Source organism: Scyliorhinus canicula, chromosome 4, assembly GCF_902713615.1.
Source record: "Scyliorhinus canicula chromosome 4, sScyCan1.1, whole genome shotgun sequence".
Taxonomy (NCBI): domain Eukaryota; kingdom Metazoa; phylum Chordata; class Chondrichthyes; order Carcharhiniformes; family Scyliorhinidae; genus Scyliorhinus; species Scyliorhinus canicula.
Genome location: NC_052149.1, coordinates 125,162,937 through 125,182,554, shown reverse-complemented (window position 1 = coordinate 125,182,554; position 19,618 = coordinate 125,162,937). Strand labels below are relative to the sequence as shown.

The following is a 19,618-nucleotide window of genomic DNA, read 5'->3' as shown; positions in this document are numbered from 1 at the left end:
TCTGAAGCGTGAATATACATTGTGAATAGCTGTGGTTCGAGCCCCAATCTCTGTGATACCCCACTAGTCATTGCTTGCCACTTGGAAAAAGACCCATTTATTCCTACTCTTCATTTCCTGTCTGTCAACCAGTTTTCTGTCCATCTCTACTCACTACCTCCAGTACATATGATTGATGATAAATCCCTAAGATGATCATGTACTCTGGACACTGCCTGTGAGCTGAGTCAAGGTTAACATTTAAGGACTTCTTGACGGAGAACCTCCACAAGGGATCTGTTCTGGGACCTCTGCTCTTTGTGGTTTTTATAAATGACTTGGATGAGGAAGTGGAAGGGTGGGTTAGTAAGTTTGCCAGTGACACGACGGTTGGCGGAATTGTAGATAGTGTTGAGGGCTGTTGCAGGTTACAACGGGAAATTGACAGGATGCAGAGCTGGGCTGAGAAGTGGCAGATGGGGTTCAATCGAGATAAATGTGAAGTGATTCATTTTGGAAGGTCGAATTTGAATGCTGAATACAGAGTTAAGGGCAGGATTCTTGGAAGTGTGGAGGAACAGAGGGATCTCGGGGTCCACGTACATAGAGCCCTCAAAGTTGCCACCCAGGTTGATAGGGTTGTTAAGAAGGCATATGGTGTGTTGGCTTTCATTAACAGGGGGATTGAGTTTAAAAGCCGCGAGGTTTTGCTGCTGATTTGGAATATTATGTCCAATTCTGGTCGCCTCATTATAGGAAGGATGTGGATGCTTTGGAGAGGGTACAGAGGAGATTTACCAGGATGCTGCTTGGACTGGAGGGCATGCCTTGTGAAGAAAGCTTGAGGGAGCGAGGGCTTTTCTCACTGGAGCGAAGAAGGAAGAGGTGACTTGATAGAGGTGTACAAGGTGATGAGACGCATGGATAGAGTGCGGAAATAGCTGTCAAGAGGGGACATAATTTTAAGGTGATTGGAGGAACGTATAGGGAATATGTCAGAGGTAGGTTCTTGACACAGAGTGGTGGGTGCGTGGAATGCACTGCTAGCGGAGGTGGCGGAGGCGACTCTTGGACAGGCACATGGACAGCAGCAAATTGAAGGGGTGTAGGTTAGGTTGATCTTAGATTAGGATAAATGATCGGCACAACATCGTGGGCAGAAGGGCCTGTACTGTGCTATGTTCTATGTTCTAAGACTGGGGAAAAAATGCATAAGAACAAACTACCTGGGCAGCAATCTCAAGTAGTGGTGTCTGAGGATATGGGGTAGACCAGTTAGGACTACGATAAGGAGAAATTTCTTTACCCAGAGTGGTCAGCCTGTGGCATTTTCTACCACAGAAAGCAGAAGCAGTTAGATATCGCTCTTGGGGCGAAGGGGATCAAAGGATTTGGGAGGTGGGGGGGTGAGGGGGGTATATGCTATATATGCAAAGCGGCTTCTATGTTTCTCCCATTACGTGAAGACTATATTTCAAATCGTACTTCACTGGTTGGGAAGCACTTTGCTCTCAAGTTGTGAAAGATGGTGCAAGATCTTTTTCCCCCACAAGAGGTTTTTCCCATGTGTTTCTGCTGGACAGGAGGCAGATGCTTCCCAGTTTTAAACTGACTAAATCCCAACTTAACCTGTTCAACAGAATTCATTCACCTATTTGTACAAATAGCATTGACCACATACAGTTATAATGTATAGCAACTTGCAATGTGAGGGGCTTTGGAACACTGATAATGATGAGGACACAAACAGCGTGAATTGTGATTTATTTCTGAGTTTTCACAGGAGTCTGTCAAACTCGAACAGTTCTCCAACAGAACCCGGGGAAAATTATCCTCCTTTACCATGGATTTTTCCCATTTTTCACTTCACAACTAAACTGCAACTTAGGGAGGCAGAATTTAGTCCAGGAAAGCACCCTGGGTAAGGGACGCAACTTAGAACCCAAACTAATAAAGAAATTCCTCCAACTTCACATCTCAGTGCAAAAGAATCGGAAGAAATTGAAATCCACTTATAAATCAATAAAGGTTTATTTACAAAATTCTTAAGTATTAATAAGTCAATTTGTTATCAAATATATATACAGATATGTATACAGAGGAAAAACCCATTATTTTACATTTCCAAACTACACACTGCCCCTTCCCTAAAAATTACAAAAGGGAAAAGAATTGCCTCATACAGGAATGCTCAGCCAGTCAGTCAGTCACACACACACACACACACACACACACACACACACACACTATACAAAGTACATAGTCAAGTATTCCTCTGTGTAGCTCTGCACTGTAAAGTACACATAGGCAAGTCTCCTTGTATTTGTCTACCCAGAATATTGAGAGACTAGGCAGAAAGTAATGGGGAGACCAGTCTACTACAGCACTGAGCACAGCAGCATTTGAACTTCAAGTTCTTAATAAATAGATTTCATTATCTTTTTCCGTGTTGTCGAACAGCCAAGCACGAGTGCTGAACAACACACAGTACTGGCTTTCTCAAGTATATAAGTAACTAAGGCAAAATTTTAAACTCAAGCCCTATGGATAACCTGGTCACAACATCCCTGAACAGGCCGAGGATTAGAACAACAACTATTGAACAAGTTGCGTTTGTCAGTGCTTGGCTTAGATGCTGTGGTTTGCGTTGTGTCCTGTATCTGAAGGGACAGTGTGCCAGAGCCAGCATTCTATGCTGTCCCATGAGTGTGTGAAGGAGGCAACCAATTTTGCAGGAAGTATACTGAGAGTGCAAACCCCACCTCCTTTGGTACACTGTTAATTACAAGAGTGAGAGAGTCTTATATAGAATCACGGTGAAATAACTTCACTCCAACACAGTCCTGTCAACCTGGCAATTCTTGACCAACTAGCAGAATTGTAGCCAATGTGGATACGGCAATGGTTGGAGGATTACCATATTAATCCAGCAAGTATATACCTTGTACATACTTGTATTTTGTAATGAACAGAAGAGAGGACCAAGATACACGGAAAGGGAAAAGGCCTGTTTGCTAAGTAGCAGCATGGCTAACGGTGTTTATGCATTCACTACCCATCAGATGAATCCCTCACAATATTTTGTGAATGCCTTGCATCAATGGGGAGGCTTCCTTCTGTTCAGCTGACACCTTTCACAGCCTTCAGGGCTTTAATTACACCAGCAGAGAGTGAGAGCTCACATCATCAATGCAGTGCTGAAGATGCACCTCTGGGAAACTTCTTCCTTCCTTTCAAATTCACGACCAGTTGCTCAGGAGAAAATTATCCTCCTTTACCATGGATTTTCCCCATTTCCAAAGAAGTCCCACTCTTCCAGAAGGTACACTCCAATTTACAGCAGGAAACATGTGCCTCGTGTCTGGCCAATTGCTGTGCTTTCATTCTCACAGCATGTTGATCTACAGTGATCTATAACCTGTCGGTGCAACATGTGTGTGGGGAGAGGGGCAGGAATACTCCTTGCCTGAAAGCAATGTCCCAAGCCTGACAAATGAGATGGCTAAGGACAAATTTACTTGGCACAAAAACTAACAATCTGCATCAAAGAGCAGGTGGATAAAATCATTAACGGCCTCCAGTGAACAGAATGTCTGAAAACAATTCACCGAGCTGAAGGTTCTGCTTTGATTTCCCACATGGTGAGCTGCTGCACCATAATTGTTCCAAGAAAGCCCGTCTCCAGGGTTATTAATAAAGAGGGGAGAAAAAAACATCCAGGACTCGGTCCTGTTTGAGAGTGGGTTTTACTGTAGTGAGTAACTGAGAAATACCACAATCACCTCAGCAAGAAGCAGAGAAAACTACAAGTCATCACTGGCATTATCAGACATCTCGTGTCCTCGCAAGCAGAGAGAGATTAACTTTGCTTATTGGAACGCCAAAACTCAAAATTCATGAACAAGCCAGGCCAATACAATAAACAAGAAACCTCCCCTCACCCTCCCACAACTGCAGAGTCATATAACGTGAATGCAGAAACAAGATCATGACAACATAAAAAACAATTCACCACCACTTTCCAATAATGCCCACATTATAGATAACCAGCATGCCAGCGGCTAATCGCGATGACTGGGTTGGGTAAATAGCTCAAGGAAGACAATTAGAGATCCAACCTCTCAAATTTTTCATGACTTCAAACTTAATCCCACTCAGCTACTGCCTGAAGGAGTCGCCAGGAGCTAGTACATGTAGGAAGGATACTAAAATAACCCTGATTGGAGATACCAGAACAGTAGGGCACATAGATTTGTATAGGAACAAGATTTAGTGCAACCGATGGGCAGTGGGGGAAAAGAGATTGCCATCTGAGAGGCATAGCCTTGTATATGTAGATTGGTTATCACTACATGGCTTCTAGTCAGACCCTTTACATGGGCAAACATCCCAGGGATTTGCCTTCAAATGCATACGTTTTACTACTGACACAGAGTAGAAATTAATATAAAGAACACAAACACTGCGCTGGTCAGCTTCAAGAAACCAGGTTATTGTGACTTGTTCTGTTTTAGCAAGTAGTTCCCAAATCATCTCGAGTCATCTCCAAAGTCACTTAAAGTATGCAATATTTCCCAAGAATGAACTCCAACAACAGAGCATACTTCATTGAATTAAAAGCAAATTTCCTTCCCGAAATAACTTAAAACCAAAAATTAAAATCGCGAGTTCTAGTAATGGAGTAAGAAGCACTTTTCTACCTCAATTTCTTTGTCCTCCACTTCAATCAAGCACATATATTCCTGGCTTGTAGGTAGTGCTCACTCAATGATATCAGCCATCATTAAATTCAACTCTCAGAGCTAGCGTACACCACACACAGACACCAAAGCACCTCAAGATACACAGATACATTTTTTAAATGGTAAACGTAGGCGTAAATGCGAGAAAAAAAGTGAATGTGCAAACTTCTCTGAATTCAAGTCTATGCTACAGTTTGGATAAATAAATGGGATACGGGTGTATATAAATAGGAGGGAGGGAAAAATTGGCACTTCTGGTATCCACATGTTGCCTGTCGGCCGACTCCGGAACAGCATCAATATCCCACACCATACCAGATGTCACAACCTAATCAGTGGGATGGGGCTGAAGGCTAATCCCCCTCAACTTGCTGACTCTCTTGCCCGAGGAGGTTGAGGCTTGGCCTCGTTTCTGTAATCCACGAGTCGGGCGATGGCATGGCCCGTGTTAGGATGAGAGTCTTGACCGTTTCCCCTGAATCTGATGCAGTACGTTTATTGTGTCTTTTATCAGGGCATCGAAAATCCCATCTGCCAACTGCATCTTCACACAAAGCTCATCCTCGTCATAATTCACCCACTGGGCTTCTTCCTCATGAAGCTCCTGTACCTGTAAGAGCACAGACAGAATAAATTATGCTTTTATAAAATACTATCTGGTGCAGATATTTTCTCTAGCAGTTTCATTATCATTTCTGGGCTTCCATTTCTCTTGTTGTACAGTGCCACATAAAGCAAACATGTTCCAAAGAGCAGCAACACCGTGGCCAGCAGCCGTGGTAAGTTCATCGTGAGAGCAGTCATTCTTGCACAGGATGATACAGGGGCTATAAAGTAAAGTCATCATAGCCCCAGAGGACCATAGGCTGCTTTCCCCTTTGAGGGGGAGAGCTGACTGGTGGTGATTTAACCCGAGTATCACAACATCCCAGGACAGGGGCAAGATTGAGAAGGTGGGGTCTTCATGAATAAACCGGTACGATTATGTTATGAACACTGGGTCCGTAAAATAGGCTTGACCTGCTGAAAATTTCTATTTATTTCTGTTTTTATTACATTCTCTTCAGGATCTGGAGCCACATGTAGGTAGGCCGGACCAGGTAAGGATGGCAGATTTCCTTCCCTGAAGGACATTCGTGAACCAGATGGGTTTTTACGACAATTGTTTAATGGTCATCATTAGACTTTTAATGCCACATTTTTATTGAATTTAAATTTCACCATCTGCCGTGGTGGGATTCAACCCGAGATCAATACCCTGGGCCTCTGGATTTCTTAAAGGTCACAACTGTACACAATACTCCGGATGTGTTCTCACAAATGCCCTATATAGCTGCAGCAAAACATCCTTACTTTTATATTCAATTCCTCTTGTAATAAATACCAACATTCCATTTCCCTTCCTGATCACTTGCTAGATCTGCAGACTAACGTTTTGTGATTCATGTACCAGGACACCCAGATCCCTCTGTAGCAGCCAGTTCCTCAATCTCTCGCCATTTAAATACTTTACTGCTTTTCTATTCTTCCTGCCAAAATGGGCAAGTTCACAACAATACATTGTCTGCCGAATTTTTTACCACTCACGTAATCTATCTATATCCCTTTGCAGGCTCCATTTGTCCTCTCAACTTACTTTCCTACTTACGTTTGTTTCGTCAACAAATCGAGCAACAACACATTTGGTCCCCTTCATCCAAATCATCAATGTAAATTGTAAATTGTTGACCCCGCCCCCCCAGCACTGATCCCTCCGTTACTCCACCATTTACAGCTTGCCCACCAGACAGTGACCCGTTTATGCCTGCTCATTGTTTCCTGTTAGCGAATCAATCCTGCTATGAGCTCTTATTTTGTTTAGTAACCCTTGGCACCTTGCCAAATGTAATTTGGAAATCTAAGCACAGAACATCCACAGGTTTTCCTTTATCTACATTGCTTGTCACTGCCTTAAAGTCCAATGAATTAGTCAAAGATACTTTTCCTTTCATAGAACCATGTTGACTAAGCCAGAGTGCCCGCTGTAATCCCCTTAGCTTTTACATTTCCCTATGACAGATATTAAGCTAGCTGGCCTGTAATTACAGACTTTCGGTCTCCCTCCTTTATTGTATAGAGGAGTTACATTCACTATTTCCTAACCTGATGAGATCTTTCCAGAGTCCAAGGTGTACGTAAGCAGCCCCATCAGGCTTTCCCTGTCGGTTGAATGATGTATTAGACAGAAAGAATGCGGAGGATCCTGAAGATTACAGGTCCAGAACGCAAACTGCTCAGCAATGTCACTCGGAGAGGCCAGGAAAGGGTTAAGACCATGCAATTGTAGTAAAGAATGCTCCTTTGAGCCAGAGGATAGGGAAATTCAGTGTGTGTCTAATGGGTGCACTGGATGATCCAGAAGTGCTTGACCCCAAGCAGAAAGAAAGACAGAAGGATGTTATTTGATTTTTAGTTAATTTAAGCAGCCACTTTAAAAAAGTGTTGGGTATGCTTTCCAAGATGGCGCCGGAGTGAGGCGACTCTCTGCGAGCTCTCCCCAACAGATCCACTTTTTACTTAACTTATACTCGTTCCAATCTTTTTAAAATTAATTCTAAAACTAACATTATTACTAACCTCCCTCTTTTATCTTTTCTTGCAGGCTTAAACATCATCCGAGGCCCTTGGAGACCTTTTGACCCGACCCGCCTGACCTCCGCAACCTGGAAGATGATCGGGCCCAAACCCGTAATGAAGCCCCAACCTCAATTTGGAGCCGACCTGGACCTCGGAGCTCCAAACCCAGCCTAACTACTGACGCCAGCCCCCGGATCGCCCGGCCAAGTCCCCGGAGCTCCCGACCCGACCCCCGATGGCAAGACCTGGCCCAACGCGACCCCGAGAGACCCACTCAGCGACCCGACCCGGAGAGGCCTGCCCAGCAACCCGACCTACCTGGTGATGGAAGAAAGAAAAATCCACGTGGAGGCCCGACCGGGCCTACTTCAAGACCCGACCCCAGGAGCGCCCAGGGAGGGAACAGACCATGGGACCCAGCTCAACCTGCCTCAGGAAGCTCCTGCCCACGACCCAGGACCCCAGAAACAGCAGAGACCGCGCGCGAGGACCCGAACGCGCGGCAAGGTATTCCCGCACCCGCAAAATGCCGGGAACCATCCGGATCACAAACTCGCCCTCCGAGCAACCCATCAACCTCAACCAGCACTCGGGACCCTGCCAGACGTGACCCCGGATACGTAAACAGCGCCCTGGTCCCCGCCAGACGCAACCACCTACCTTCAACAAGGGCTGACGTCTCCCATCAGATCCCAGGATCATCCAGCAGCAGCCGCCGACCGAGGAAGCAAGGGCAACGTGGCGGTCTGCACGTTAGACTGAAGCAACGCGGTTTCAAGACCCCTCTCCCCAGCATACTCGTGGCAAACGTCCAAGCGATCGAAAACAAGCTGGATGAACTTAACGCCAGACTTACCTCTCAGAGGGAAGTAAGAGACTGTTGTGTGCTCTGTTTCACAGAGACATGGCTCACCCCCGCCTCACTGGACTGTGCCATACAACCTGAAGGCTTCTCAATTCACCGGGCGGACCGCGCCACGTCATCAGGCAATGTAAAGGGTAGAGGGGTTTGCCTCCTCATCAACTTATTCTGGTGCCTTGGATGTGGCGACCCTGGCGACCTACTGCTCCCCGGACCTGGAATACCTGACCGTGATGTGCCGCCCATACTAGCTTCCATGTGAGTTCACTTCAGCCATTATCACAGCGGTCTACATCCCATCCCAGGCAGGAGTGAGGAAGGCGCTGGACGAACTGTACACAGTTATAAACAACTACGAAACAGAACACCCGGAGGCCTTGTTCATCGTGGCCGCAGACTTCAACAAGGCCAACCTCAACAGTGTATTGCCAAAATTCCACCAGCACATCTCCTGTCCCACCAGGGGCGACAACACTCTTGACCACTGCTACTCAAAAATCATGGTGCCTACCATTCCATCCCCCGACCGCACTTTGGGAAATCAGACCATAAGATAGTGCTCCTTCTCCCGGCATACAAGCAGAAACTCAGGCGAGAGAATCCAGCTAAGGTCGTGCAGTGCTGGTCAAAGGAAACAGAAGAGCTCTTACGTGACTGCTTAGAGACAATGGACTGGTCCATGTTTAAGAACTCAGCGACCAACTTAAATGAGTATGCCACCACCATCACAGACTTCATCAGCAAATGTGTGGACGACTGCGTGCCAAAGAAAGCAGTACGTCCGTTCCCCAACCGGAAACCATGGCTCAATCGCGAGATTGACTCCATACTGAAGGACAGATCTGAGGTGTTCAAGGCAGACGACCCTGACCTATACAAGAAATCCAGGTGCGACCTCCGCAAAGCCACCTGAGATGCCAAGAGAGAATATCAAACCAAGCTAGAGTCACAGACAGACTCTCGGCGGTTGTGGCAAGGACTAAACAACATAGCGAGCTACAAAGCGAAGCCGAGCAGTATCTCTGGCAGCAGCTCACCCCTCCCCGATGAACTCAATGCATTCTATGCTTGGTTTGAGCAGGTAACCAACAATCTGCTTTCAAGTGCCCCAGCAGCCCATAATTGACCCATACCCACCATCACAGCTTCCGAAGTCAGGTTGGCCTTCCTGAAAGTGAACCCGCGGAAGGCGACGGGCCCGGACGGGATCCCTGGTCGTGCACTCAGAGCCTGCGCGGACCAGCTGGCAGAGGTATCCACAGACATCTTTAACCTGTCCCTACTCCACTCCGAGGTCCCCACCTGCTTCAAGAAGACCACCATCATACCGGTACCAAAAAGAACCAGGCCACGTGCCTCAATGGCGACCGTCCGGTGTCCCTGACTTCAGTCGTAATGAAGTGCTTCGAGAGGTTGATCATGAAGCGCATCACCTCCATACGCCTTGATCCACTGCAATTTGCATACCGTTGTAACCGGTCCACATCAGACGCCATTTCCCTGGCCCTACACTCATCCCGAGAGCATCTCGAAAACAAGGACTCCTATATCAGACTCCTATTTATTGACTACAGCTCCGCCCTCAACACCATAATCCCAGCCAAGCTCATATCAAAGCTCCAAAATCTAGGACTTGGCTCTCCACTCTGCAACTGGATCCTCGATTTTCTGACCAACAGATCACAATCATTAAGAATGAACAACAACACCTCCTCCACAATAGTCCTCAATACCGGGACCCCGCAAGGCTGCGTACTTAGCCCCCTACTCTACTCCCTGTACACACACGACTGCATGGCAAAACTTGGTTCCAACTCCATCTACAAGTTTGCTGAAGATACGACCATAGTGGGCTGGATCTCGAATAACAACGAGTCAGAATACAGGAGGGAGAAAGAGAACCTAGTGGAGTGGTGTAGCGACAACAATCTCTCCCTCAATGCCAGCAAAACTAAAGAGCTGGTCATTAACTTCAGGAAGCAAAGTACTGTACACACCCCTGTCAGCATCAACATGGCTGAGGTTAGCAGTTTCAAATTCCTAGGGGTGCACATCTCCAAAAATCTGTCCTCGTCCACCCACGTCGATGCTACCACCAAGAAAGCACAACAGCGCCTATACTTCCTCAGGAAACTAAGGAAATTCGGCACGTCCACATTAACCCTTACCAACTTTTACAGATGCACCATAGAAAGCATCCTATCTGGCTGCATCACAGCCTGGTATGGCAACTGCTCGGCCCAGGACCGCAAGGAACACCGCCCAGTCCATCACACGAACCTGCCTTCCATCCATTGACTCCATCTACACCTCCCGCTGCCTGGGGAAAGCGGGCAGCATAATGAAAGATCCTTCCCACCCGGCTTACTCACTCTTCCAACTTCTTCCATCAGGCAGGAGATACAGAAGTCTGATAACACGCACGAACAGACTCAAAAACAGCTTCTTCCCCGCTGATACTAGACTCCTAAATGACCCTCTTATGGACTGACCTCATTAACAGTACACCCTGTATGCTTCATCCGATGCCGGTGCTTATGTAGCTACATTGTACATCTTATGTTGCCCTATTATGTATTTTCCTTTATTCCCTTTTATTCCCATGTACTTAATGATCTGTTGAGCTGCTCGCAGAAAAATACTTTTCACTGTACCTCGGTACACATGACAATAAACAAATCCAATCCAATCCAATCCAATGTGAGTGGAACTAAGAAATATTGCCTGTCCCTATTTGCCCTTGGATGGTCTTTTTCTTGAACTGCTGCAGTCTGCATGTTGAAGGTACTCCCACAATGCTGCGTGGGAGGGAATTCCAGAATTCTGACTCAGTAACTATAAAGGAAGGTCATATAAATCAAGTCAGGATGGAGTGTGATTTGGAAGTGATGGTGTTCTCATATACCTGCTATATTTACCCTTCTTGGTGATGGACGCCAGGTTATTACACACTAATAACAACCGGGAAATAATGAAAGGGTCCCATTTCTAATTCAACTTGAAAGTTTTCCATAGAAACCCTACAGTCAGGAGACCATTCAGCCCATCAAGTCTTCGATGGGAAAGGGAAAGCGACAGGGAGTAGGGAGTTAAATGGAAGGATAAGCAGCAGGTTAGCATGTGTGCAGGTGGGTTTAAGTTCAAGGCAGACTAGGAATGAAGCAAAAAGGAAGGATAACTTAGGACATCTCATGATGTCCAATTTCTCTAATAATGATAAGAAAGTCAGCATTAAGGCACTTTACCTGAATGCTCGTAGCATTCGTAACAAAGTTGATGAATTAACGGCACAAATCATCGTGAATGAATATGACTTGATAACCATTACGGAGACATGGTTGCAGGATGGTCATGACTGGGAGTTAAATATCCAGGGGTACCAGATGTTTCGGAGGGATAGACAGGTATGTAAGGGAGGTGGAGTAGCACTAATAATCAAGGACGACATCAGAGTGGCATTGAGGGATGATATAGGTTCTATGGAGAATGAGGTTGAATCCATTTGGGTAGAAATTAGAAATTCTAAGAAGAAAAAGACAGATAGGCGTAGTCTATAGGTCACCAAATAATAGCATCACACTGGGACGGGCAGTAAATGAAGAGATAACTAATGCCTGTGAAAAGGGTACAGCGGTTATCATGGGAGATTTTAATCTGCATATAGATTGGTCAAATCAGCTCGGTCAGGGTAGCCTTGAAGAGGGGTTCGTTGAATGTATCCGGGATAGTTTTCTGGAACAATATGTAATAGAACAGACGAGAGAGCAAGCTATCCTAGATCTGGCCCTGTGTAATGAGGCAGGAATAATTAATGACCTCATCGTTAGGGATCCTCTTGTGAGGAGTGATCCCAGCATGGTTGAATTTAGTATACAGATGGACAGTGTGATGATAGAATCCAATACCAGGGTCCTATGCTTGAACAAAGGGGACTACGATAGAATGAGGAAGGACCTCGCTAAAGTAGACTGGAAACAAATATTTTATGGTAGGACAGTTGAGGAGCAGTGGAGTACTTTCAAAGAAATCTTTCATAGTGCTCAACAAAAGTATATTCCAGTGAGAAGGAAGAATTGTAAGAAAAGAGGTAATCTACCATGGGTGTCTAAGGAGATACATGAGGCTGTCAAATTGAAAGAGAAAGCTTACAAAGTGGCCAAGATCAGCGGGAAACTAGAAGATTTGGAAAACTTTAAAGGTCAGCAGAAAGCCACGAAAAGAGCCATAAAGAAAAGTAAGATAGAACACGAAAAAAAACTGGCACAGAATATAAGGACAGATAGCAAAAGTTTTTATAATTATATAAAACTAAAAAGAGTGGCTAAAGTAAACATTGGTCCGTTAGAGGATGAGAGTGGTCATTTAGTTATGGGATATGATGAAATGGCGGAGGCATTGAACAAATATTTTGTATCGGTCTTCACAGTGGAGGACACTAATAACATGCCAGCAATTGACCGAGAGAAGAAGGTAGGTGAGGACCCGGAAACCATTACTATCACGAAAGAGCACGTGTTGGGCAAGCTAATGGAGCTCAGGTAGATAAGTCTCCTGGCCCGGATGGAATGCATCCCAGGATACTGAAAGAGATGGCTGGAGTAATAGCAGATGCACTGGCAGTAATTTTCCAAAATTCGCTGAACACTGGGGCAGTCCCAGAGGATTGGAAAACAGCAAATGTGACGCCACTGTTTAAAAAGGGAAGTAGACAAAAGATGGGGAATTATAGACCTGTTAGCTTAACCTCTGTCGTGGGGAAGATGCTTGAGTCTATTATCAAGAAAGAGATAGGAGGGCACCTCGATAGATATTGTCCCATTGAACGGACGCAGCATGGATTCATGAAGGGCAGGTCATGCTTGACGAATCTCTTGGAATTCTATGAAGACATTTCGAGCAAGGTAGACAAAGGGGACCCAGTGGATGTGGTGTACCTAGATTTCCAAAAGGCCTTTGACAAGGTACCGCACAAGAGGCTGCTGCATAAGATAAGGATGCATGGTGTTAAGGGTAGAGTACTAGCATGGATAGAGGATTGGTTGTCTAACAGGAAACAAAGAGTGGGAATAAATGAGTGCTATTCTGGCTGGCAATCAGTGACGAGTGGTGTGCCTCAGGGATCGGTCTTGAGACCACAATTATTTACAATTTACAGAGACGATTTGGAGTTGGGAACTACATGTAAGGTATCCAAGTTTGCAGATGACACGAAGGTGTGTGGCAGAGCAAAGTGTACTGAGGACTGTAAAACCTTACAGAGGAACATTGACACATTGAGTGAGTGGGAAAAGGTCTGGCAGATGGAGTATAATGTCAATAAGTGTGAAGTCATGCATTTTGGTAGGAGTAACAACAGAACAGATTATTACTTGAATGCTAAAAAGCTGCAGCATGCTGCGATGCAGAGGGACCTGGGTGTACTTGTGCATGAGTCCCAGAAGGTTGGTCTGCAGGTGCAACAAGTAATTAGGAAGGCAAATGGAATTTTGTCCTTCATTGCGAAGGGGATTGAGTTTAAAAGTAGAGAGGTAATGTTGCAGTTGTACAAGGTGCTGGTGAGGCCACACCTGGAGTACTGTGTGCAGTTTTGGTCTCCACACTTGAGAAAGGATGTGCTGGCACTAGAGGGGGTGCAGAGGAGGTTCATTAGGCTGATTCCGGAGTTGGGGGGCTTATCGTATGAGGAGAGGCTGAGTAGATTGGGATTATATTCACTGAAATTCAGAAGGTTGAGGGGGGAATCTAATAGAAACATATAACATTTTGAAGGGAATGAATAAGATAGAAGTAGAAAGGATGTTTCCACTGGTAGGTGAAAGTAGGACAAGAGGGCATAGCCTCAAGATTAGGGGGAGCATATTTAGGACTGAATCAAGGAGGAACTTCTTCACTCAGAGGGTGGTTAAAGTATGGAATTCCCTACCGACAGGAGTAGTAGACGCTACTTCATTGAATATATTTAAAGACAGGGTAGATGTTTTTTTGAAAAATAAAGGAATTACAGGATATGGCGAGAATGCGGGTAAGTGGTTCTGAGACCACGAAAAGATCAGCCAAGATCTTATAGAATGGCGGAGCAGGCTCGAAGGGCCGGACGGTCTACTTCTGCTCCTAGTTCATATGTTCTTGAACCCCCGGAAGAGCACACTTCCTAGGCCCATACCCCCACCCTATTTCCGTAACCTCATTTAGCCTGGCCAATTCTGGACACCAACATCAATTTAGCATGGCCAATTCACAGCTAACCAGCACATCTTTGGACTGTGGGAGGAAACCAGAGGAAACCCATGCAGACATGGGGAGAATCTGACACAGTCACCCAAGGCAAGAATCGAACCCGGGCCCCTGGCCCTGTGAGGCAGCAGTGCTAATCATTGTGCCACCGTTTTCTTTTAGTGACAGCAGGGTAGCATGGTGGTTAGCATAAATGCTTCACAGCTCCAGGGTCCCAGGTTTGATTCCCAGCTGGGTCACTGTCTGTGTGGAGTCTGCACGTCCTCCCCCTGTGTGCGTGGGTTTCCTCCGGGTGCTCCGGTTTCCTCCCACAGTCCAAAGATGTGCGGGTTAGGTGGATTGGCCATGCTAAATTGCCCGTAGTGTCCTAATAAAAGTAAGGTTAAAGGGGGGGGGGGGGGGGTTGTTGGGTTACGGGTATAGGGTAGATACGTGAGTTTGAGTAGGGTGATCATGGCTCAGCACAACATTGAGGGCCGAAGAGCCTGTTCTGTGCTGTACTGTTCTATGTTCTATGTATATATGAATGAAGGACAACCAGGCAGAAAAGCACAGCCAAAATTCTGTGCCACTTAAAATAATAGCAGAGTTCACTTGTTGGGTGTTTATATACATGATGTGATGGTACAATATAAAACTGAACTGAAAGACTTACCAGAATGTGGTCCACTCGATCACGTTTCTTCCTACCAAACTTCATCATCTTCTGCCAGTCTGTCTTGTGGTTTTGTTCTTTACTGAATCCAAACAGCTTCAGGACCTCGTTAGAAATAAAGGTCTGTGAATGGAAGCACAGCAGAATTAGAATCTGTTGCAAAACCCCAATGTCACAGCAAATGGTACGTTAGCCTTAATAGCGAGAGGTTTTGAGTGTGGGAACGGGGGTGCCTGAGCGTAGGAACGGGGACGTTGAATGTAGAACATGGACGTTGAGTCTAGGGACGGTGAGTATAGGGACGGGGACGGTGAGTATAGGGACGGGGACGGTGAGTATAGGGACGGGGATGGTGAGTATAGGGACGGGGACGGTGAGTATAGGGACGGGGACGGTGAGTATAGGGACGGGGACGGTGAGTATAGGGACGGTGACAGTGAGTATAGGGACGGGGACGGTGAGTATAGGGACGGGGACGGTGAGTATAGGGACGGGGACGGTGAGTATAGGGACGGGGACGGTGAGTATAGGGACGGGGACGGTGAGTATAGGGACGGGGACGGTGAGTATAGGGACGGGGACGGTGAGCATAGGGACGGTGACGGTGAGTGACGGGGACGGTGAGTGACGGGGACGGTGAGTACAGGGACGGTGAATATAGGGACGGGGACGGTGAGTATAGGGACGGGGACGGTGAGTATAGGGACGGGGACGGTGAGTATAGGGACGGGGACGGTGAGTATAGGGACGGGGACGGTGAGTATAGGGACGGGGACGGTGAGCATAGGGACGGTGACGGTGAGTATAGGGACGGGGACGGTGAGTATAGGGACGGGGACGGTGAGTATAGGGACGGGGACGGTGAGTGACGGGGACGGTGAGTACAGGGACGGTGAATATAGGGACGGGGACGGTGAGTATAGGGACGGGGACGGTGAGTATAGGGACGGGGACGGTGAGTGACGGGGACGGTGACCCACTCCCCCACCCTATCCCTGTAAACTCTTCTAACCTGCACATCTTTGTGGGAGGAAACCAGAGCACCCAGAGGAAACTCACAAAGACGCAGAGAACGTGCAAACCCCAGTCACCCAAGGCTGGAATTGAACTGGGTCCCTGGCGCTGTGAAGCAAGTGTGCTAGCCACCGTGCCGTACAAGGATTAATATCGGCAAGGATACCAGGGAAAACACCTCTGCTCTTCAAAATAGTGCCAATGTATCTTTTACTCGAGTAGTCAGTTAGGACCTCGCTTTGAAAGACACTGGCACAGCTGCACTCTATCAGTACTGTATTGGGATTGTCACAGCTTGGTTATGCTCACATCTTTGGAATGAATCTAAAATCCACAACTTCCTAATTCAGAGGTGTGAATTCCACTCTGCCATGTGTAAGGGTCTTTCCTGCTTGTTATTGTTTATTCCCTGTTTATTACCTTATTACCCCCCCCCACCCACTTTTATTTTTGCTGTTATATTTTTGATCCATGAATATTTAGTGGACCTGTGCCTTTCAGGCAAAGCAGCCTGTAAGCCGTGGCCTGTGCCATTAATTCAAACAGCAGGATCCAGAAGGCTGTGCTGACTTAGGTTGACGATTGCCGCTTGGCCAGTGTCAGTAATGACTCTGTTTGATTATTTGACGGTGGCCAATGACTGGGCCCAAAAACCTATGCTCTACAGCTGTACAGGAGGTGATTGGATCTGATCCCACTGGAATGTTCTGAGTCACGAGATTCTAGTCTGGTTTCACTTTTGATTCTGCAGCTTAGATGGAGGGTTCTAATTAACTCTACAGAAGATCCAGCTAAGCTCGCTTCGGAAGGCTCATGTAAGGGCTGATCCGCTCTCCTGTAAGTCTGGGTGTTATTCCCTCAAGACTGCAAAGGCTTGAAGTCAAACCACAAGCTGGATGCAGGGTTTGATCAGAGAAAGAAATAGGCCTGAGTGTGAGCCTCAAGTTCACGGTGCAATTTGAAAAGAACCTAAACTAACTCTCCAGAAAGCCTGCTTCCTGCAAGTACTGTACTGAATGAGTGACTGAAAAGACCATTACCAGCTGTAAACCAGAGAATTTGATCAACCAGCATGCTGTAATGAATGTCTGCTACAGAACCACCATTTGAAGCAAAGGCTCATCTTTTGATATTCATCCTTGTTATTTTTACCCCTATCTCCCCCTTCCTCTGTGTTTGTCTGTCTTGTGTGTGTGGGTAGAGGGTGGGACAGTTAAGGGAGGTAGTAGATTAGCTTGTTATTCAGCTGCATTTACTACATATTTCATCATTAACTTTGCTATAAATAAACAGTAATTATGTTTCAACTTACAAACCTGGTCACTGTAATTATTGGGCCATCCAAGCGCCAAAAATTGAAGGAATTTTTACAAGAATTATTAGTTAATTCACTTGTGTTGTGACTCCAGGGCACATGGGGCTGGAATTGACCACATACTTACCCAAGGTGGTGTAACACATGTCTAATGCCAAGTTATCATATTTTGAGTTTGCAGTAAAACAGGGTTCTCCAGCAATCACTGAGGAGTTTGGCTGCTGTTTCCAAAGCCCTGATTGAGTAAGTTATCATTCAATCTATACATATCAGCTCCAACCAGCATCATGCTTGCATGATTTGTGACAAGTGGGACTAGAAGATTATATCGTACAGAATCATTACCTTTACTTCATGTAAATCCTGTGGATTCCTCACTCGTCTGAAATAAGCAAAGCTAATCCTGCTGGGCTTCATCCACGGGGGCTGGCTGACATTGGGGTCTTCGGCAAAAATCTCAGTGAATATCTCTTTCGTCAAATTAAATACAGCCTGGAAGAGGAGGGGGGGGGGGGGGGGGGGGGGGGGGGGGGGGGGGGTGGAGGAGAGAGAGAAACCTTTAAACTAATTTCTTCTTATTCCCCCAAATTTAAAAAAAAAATATTGCTATTAAAAACAGCTACTGCTAAAACAAAAGAAAATACTGTTCACAATGCATAAAACAGCAACTGTTTGCTTCACAATCTGGACCAGGTATAAATTTAGAATTCTACTAACTTGCAAAAATGAAGACGTGGCTGAGATACTCTCTCAAAGAAGGGGGTTAATAGGACCACCAAAGGAAGACAAGGTTACTATTATGGTATTAGAGAAGGCATTGTAACTTAAAGGGATAACATAAACATAACAAAAATAAATCAATGTGAACAAATGACCTATATCTGAAGGCTGTGTAAAAAATAGAAAGGAATCAGCAGCAGTTCCAGCGATCAGCTTCTAACATTACATGAAAAGCAAAATTCTTCAGAGGATTGGAGGACAGTCAATTTGAGAAACTCCAAAAAAAAGGGCCAGAAAATTCTAGACCAGTTAGTTTTGCTGCATTTACTCGTAAATTGTTGAGTCAATAATTTTGGATGATAGTACTGAGCACTTACATAGAGTTACATAGAACATACAGTGCAGAAGGAGGCCATTCAGCCCATCGAGGCTGCACCGACCCACTTAAGCCCTCACTTCCACCCTATCCCCGTAACCTAATAACCCCTCCTAACCTTTTTGGACACTAAGGGCAATTTATCATGGCCAATCCACCTAACCTGCACGTCTTTGGACTGTGGGAGGAAACCGGAGCACCCGGAGGAAACCCACGCAGACACGGGGAGAACGTGCAGACTCCACACAGTGACCCAGCAGGAAATTGAACCTGGGGCCCTGGTGCTGTGAAGCCACAGTGCTATCCACTTGTGCTACCGTGCTGCCTTGGTGAGACTAAAGCTAATCAGGGACAGTCAGCATTTTGCACTTATTATCGAAACTCTGCTGAAAAATACAGAAACAACCATAATAATAGTAACAATAATTAGAAGGTTGTGCTCAATCAAAAGATTGAATAAAGCAGAGTAGGTCAATAAGAAAATGCAGTGTATGTGGTTTATAGATGTCTTGAAATATTCCACAAGTTTCCATGTTGGAAACAGGGCAAAAAAAGTCAACGGTACTGGGAATTAAGGGGAATGCGATCAAATAGGAGAGGTAAAGAGTCATAGTAAAAGAAAGACTTTGGACAAAAGGTGTGGAGAGTAAGGGCCCCACAGGAGCCCATGTTGGGACTGCCCCCAATTGCTATAGAGTAAACAATCTTGACGTAGAAATTAAGAGTACAATATCACAATGACTCCAGTTTGGTTGGTGCAATGGAGGGTGAGAAATTGTAATGACATTGAGAGATTGCAGGAGTGTATATGCTGGTTACACATGGAAGCTAGGGGGGCAATGCAGTTTAATTTAGCGAGGTATGAAGTAATACATTTTGAATGGATAAGAAACATACACTTGAAATGGTGAGATTCTAAATTGGACAGGACAAGAGGTCATATCATAATTGCATATACAGGCCAATGAAGGTGATAGTTAAGGTTGAAAAAGACCCTTATTGTTCCATCTACATCCATTAATCAAAGGAGTAAAAGAGGCAACATTTGAGATCTTAGTTAGAAATTATGCAGTTAGAATATTGGATACCATTCTGGGAACTCTAC

The 19,618-nt window shown here is 45.7% G+C and overlaps 1 protein-coding gene across 5 annotated transcripts in view; it reads right to left on the bottom strand.

Annotated features, from left to right (window-relative positions):
* Positions 1–1,988: 1,988 nt before the first annotated feature.
* Positions 1,989–19,618, bottom strand: part of cep350 (centrosomal protein 350) — a 248,859-nt gene continuing 231,229 nt past the window's right edge. For all 5 annotated transcript variants that reach the window (XM_038795159.1, XM_038795161.1, XM_038795162.1 and 2 more), the window contains 3 exons: positions 17,763–17,909; positions 15,089–15,211; positions 1,989–5,331 (listed from right to left, as the gene is read on the bottom strand). In XM_038795159.1, coding sequence (XP_038651087.1) covers positions 5,170–5,331; positions 15,089–15,211; positions 17,763–17,909 — 432 coding nt within the window. In that variant the 3' untranslated portion in view covers positions 1,989–5,169. The remainder of the gene's footprint in view (positions 5,332–15,088; positions 15,212–17,762; positions 17,910–19,618) is intronic.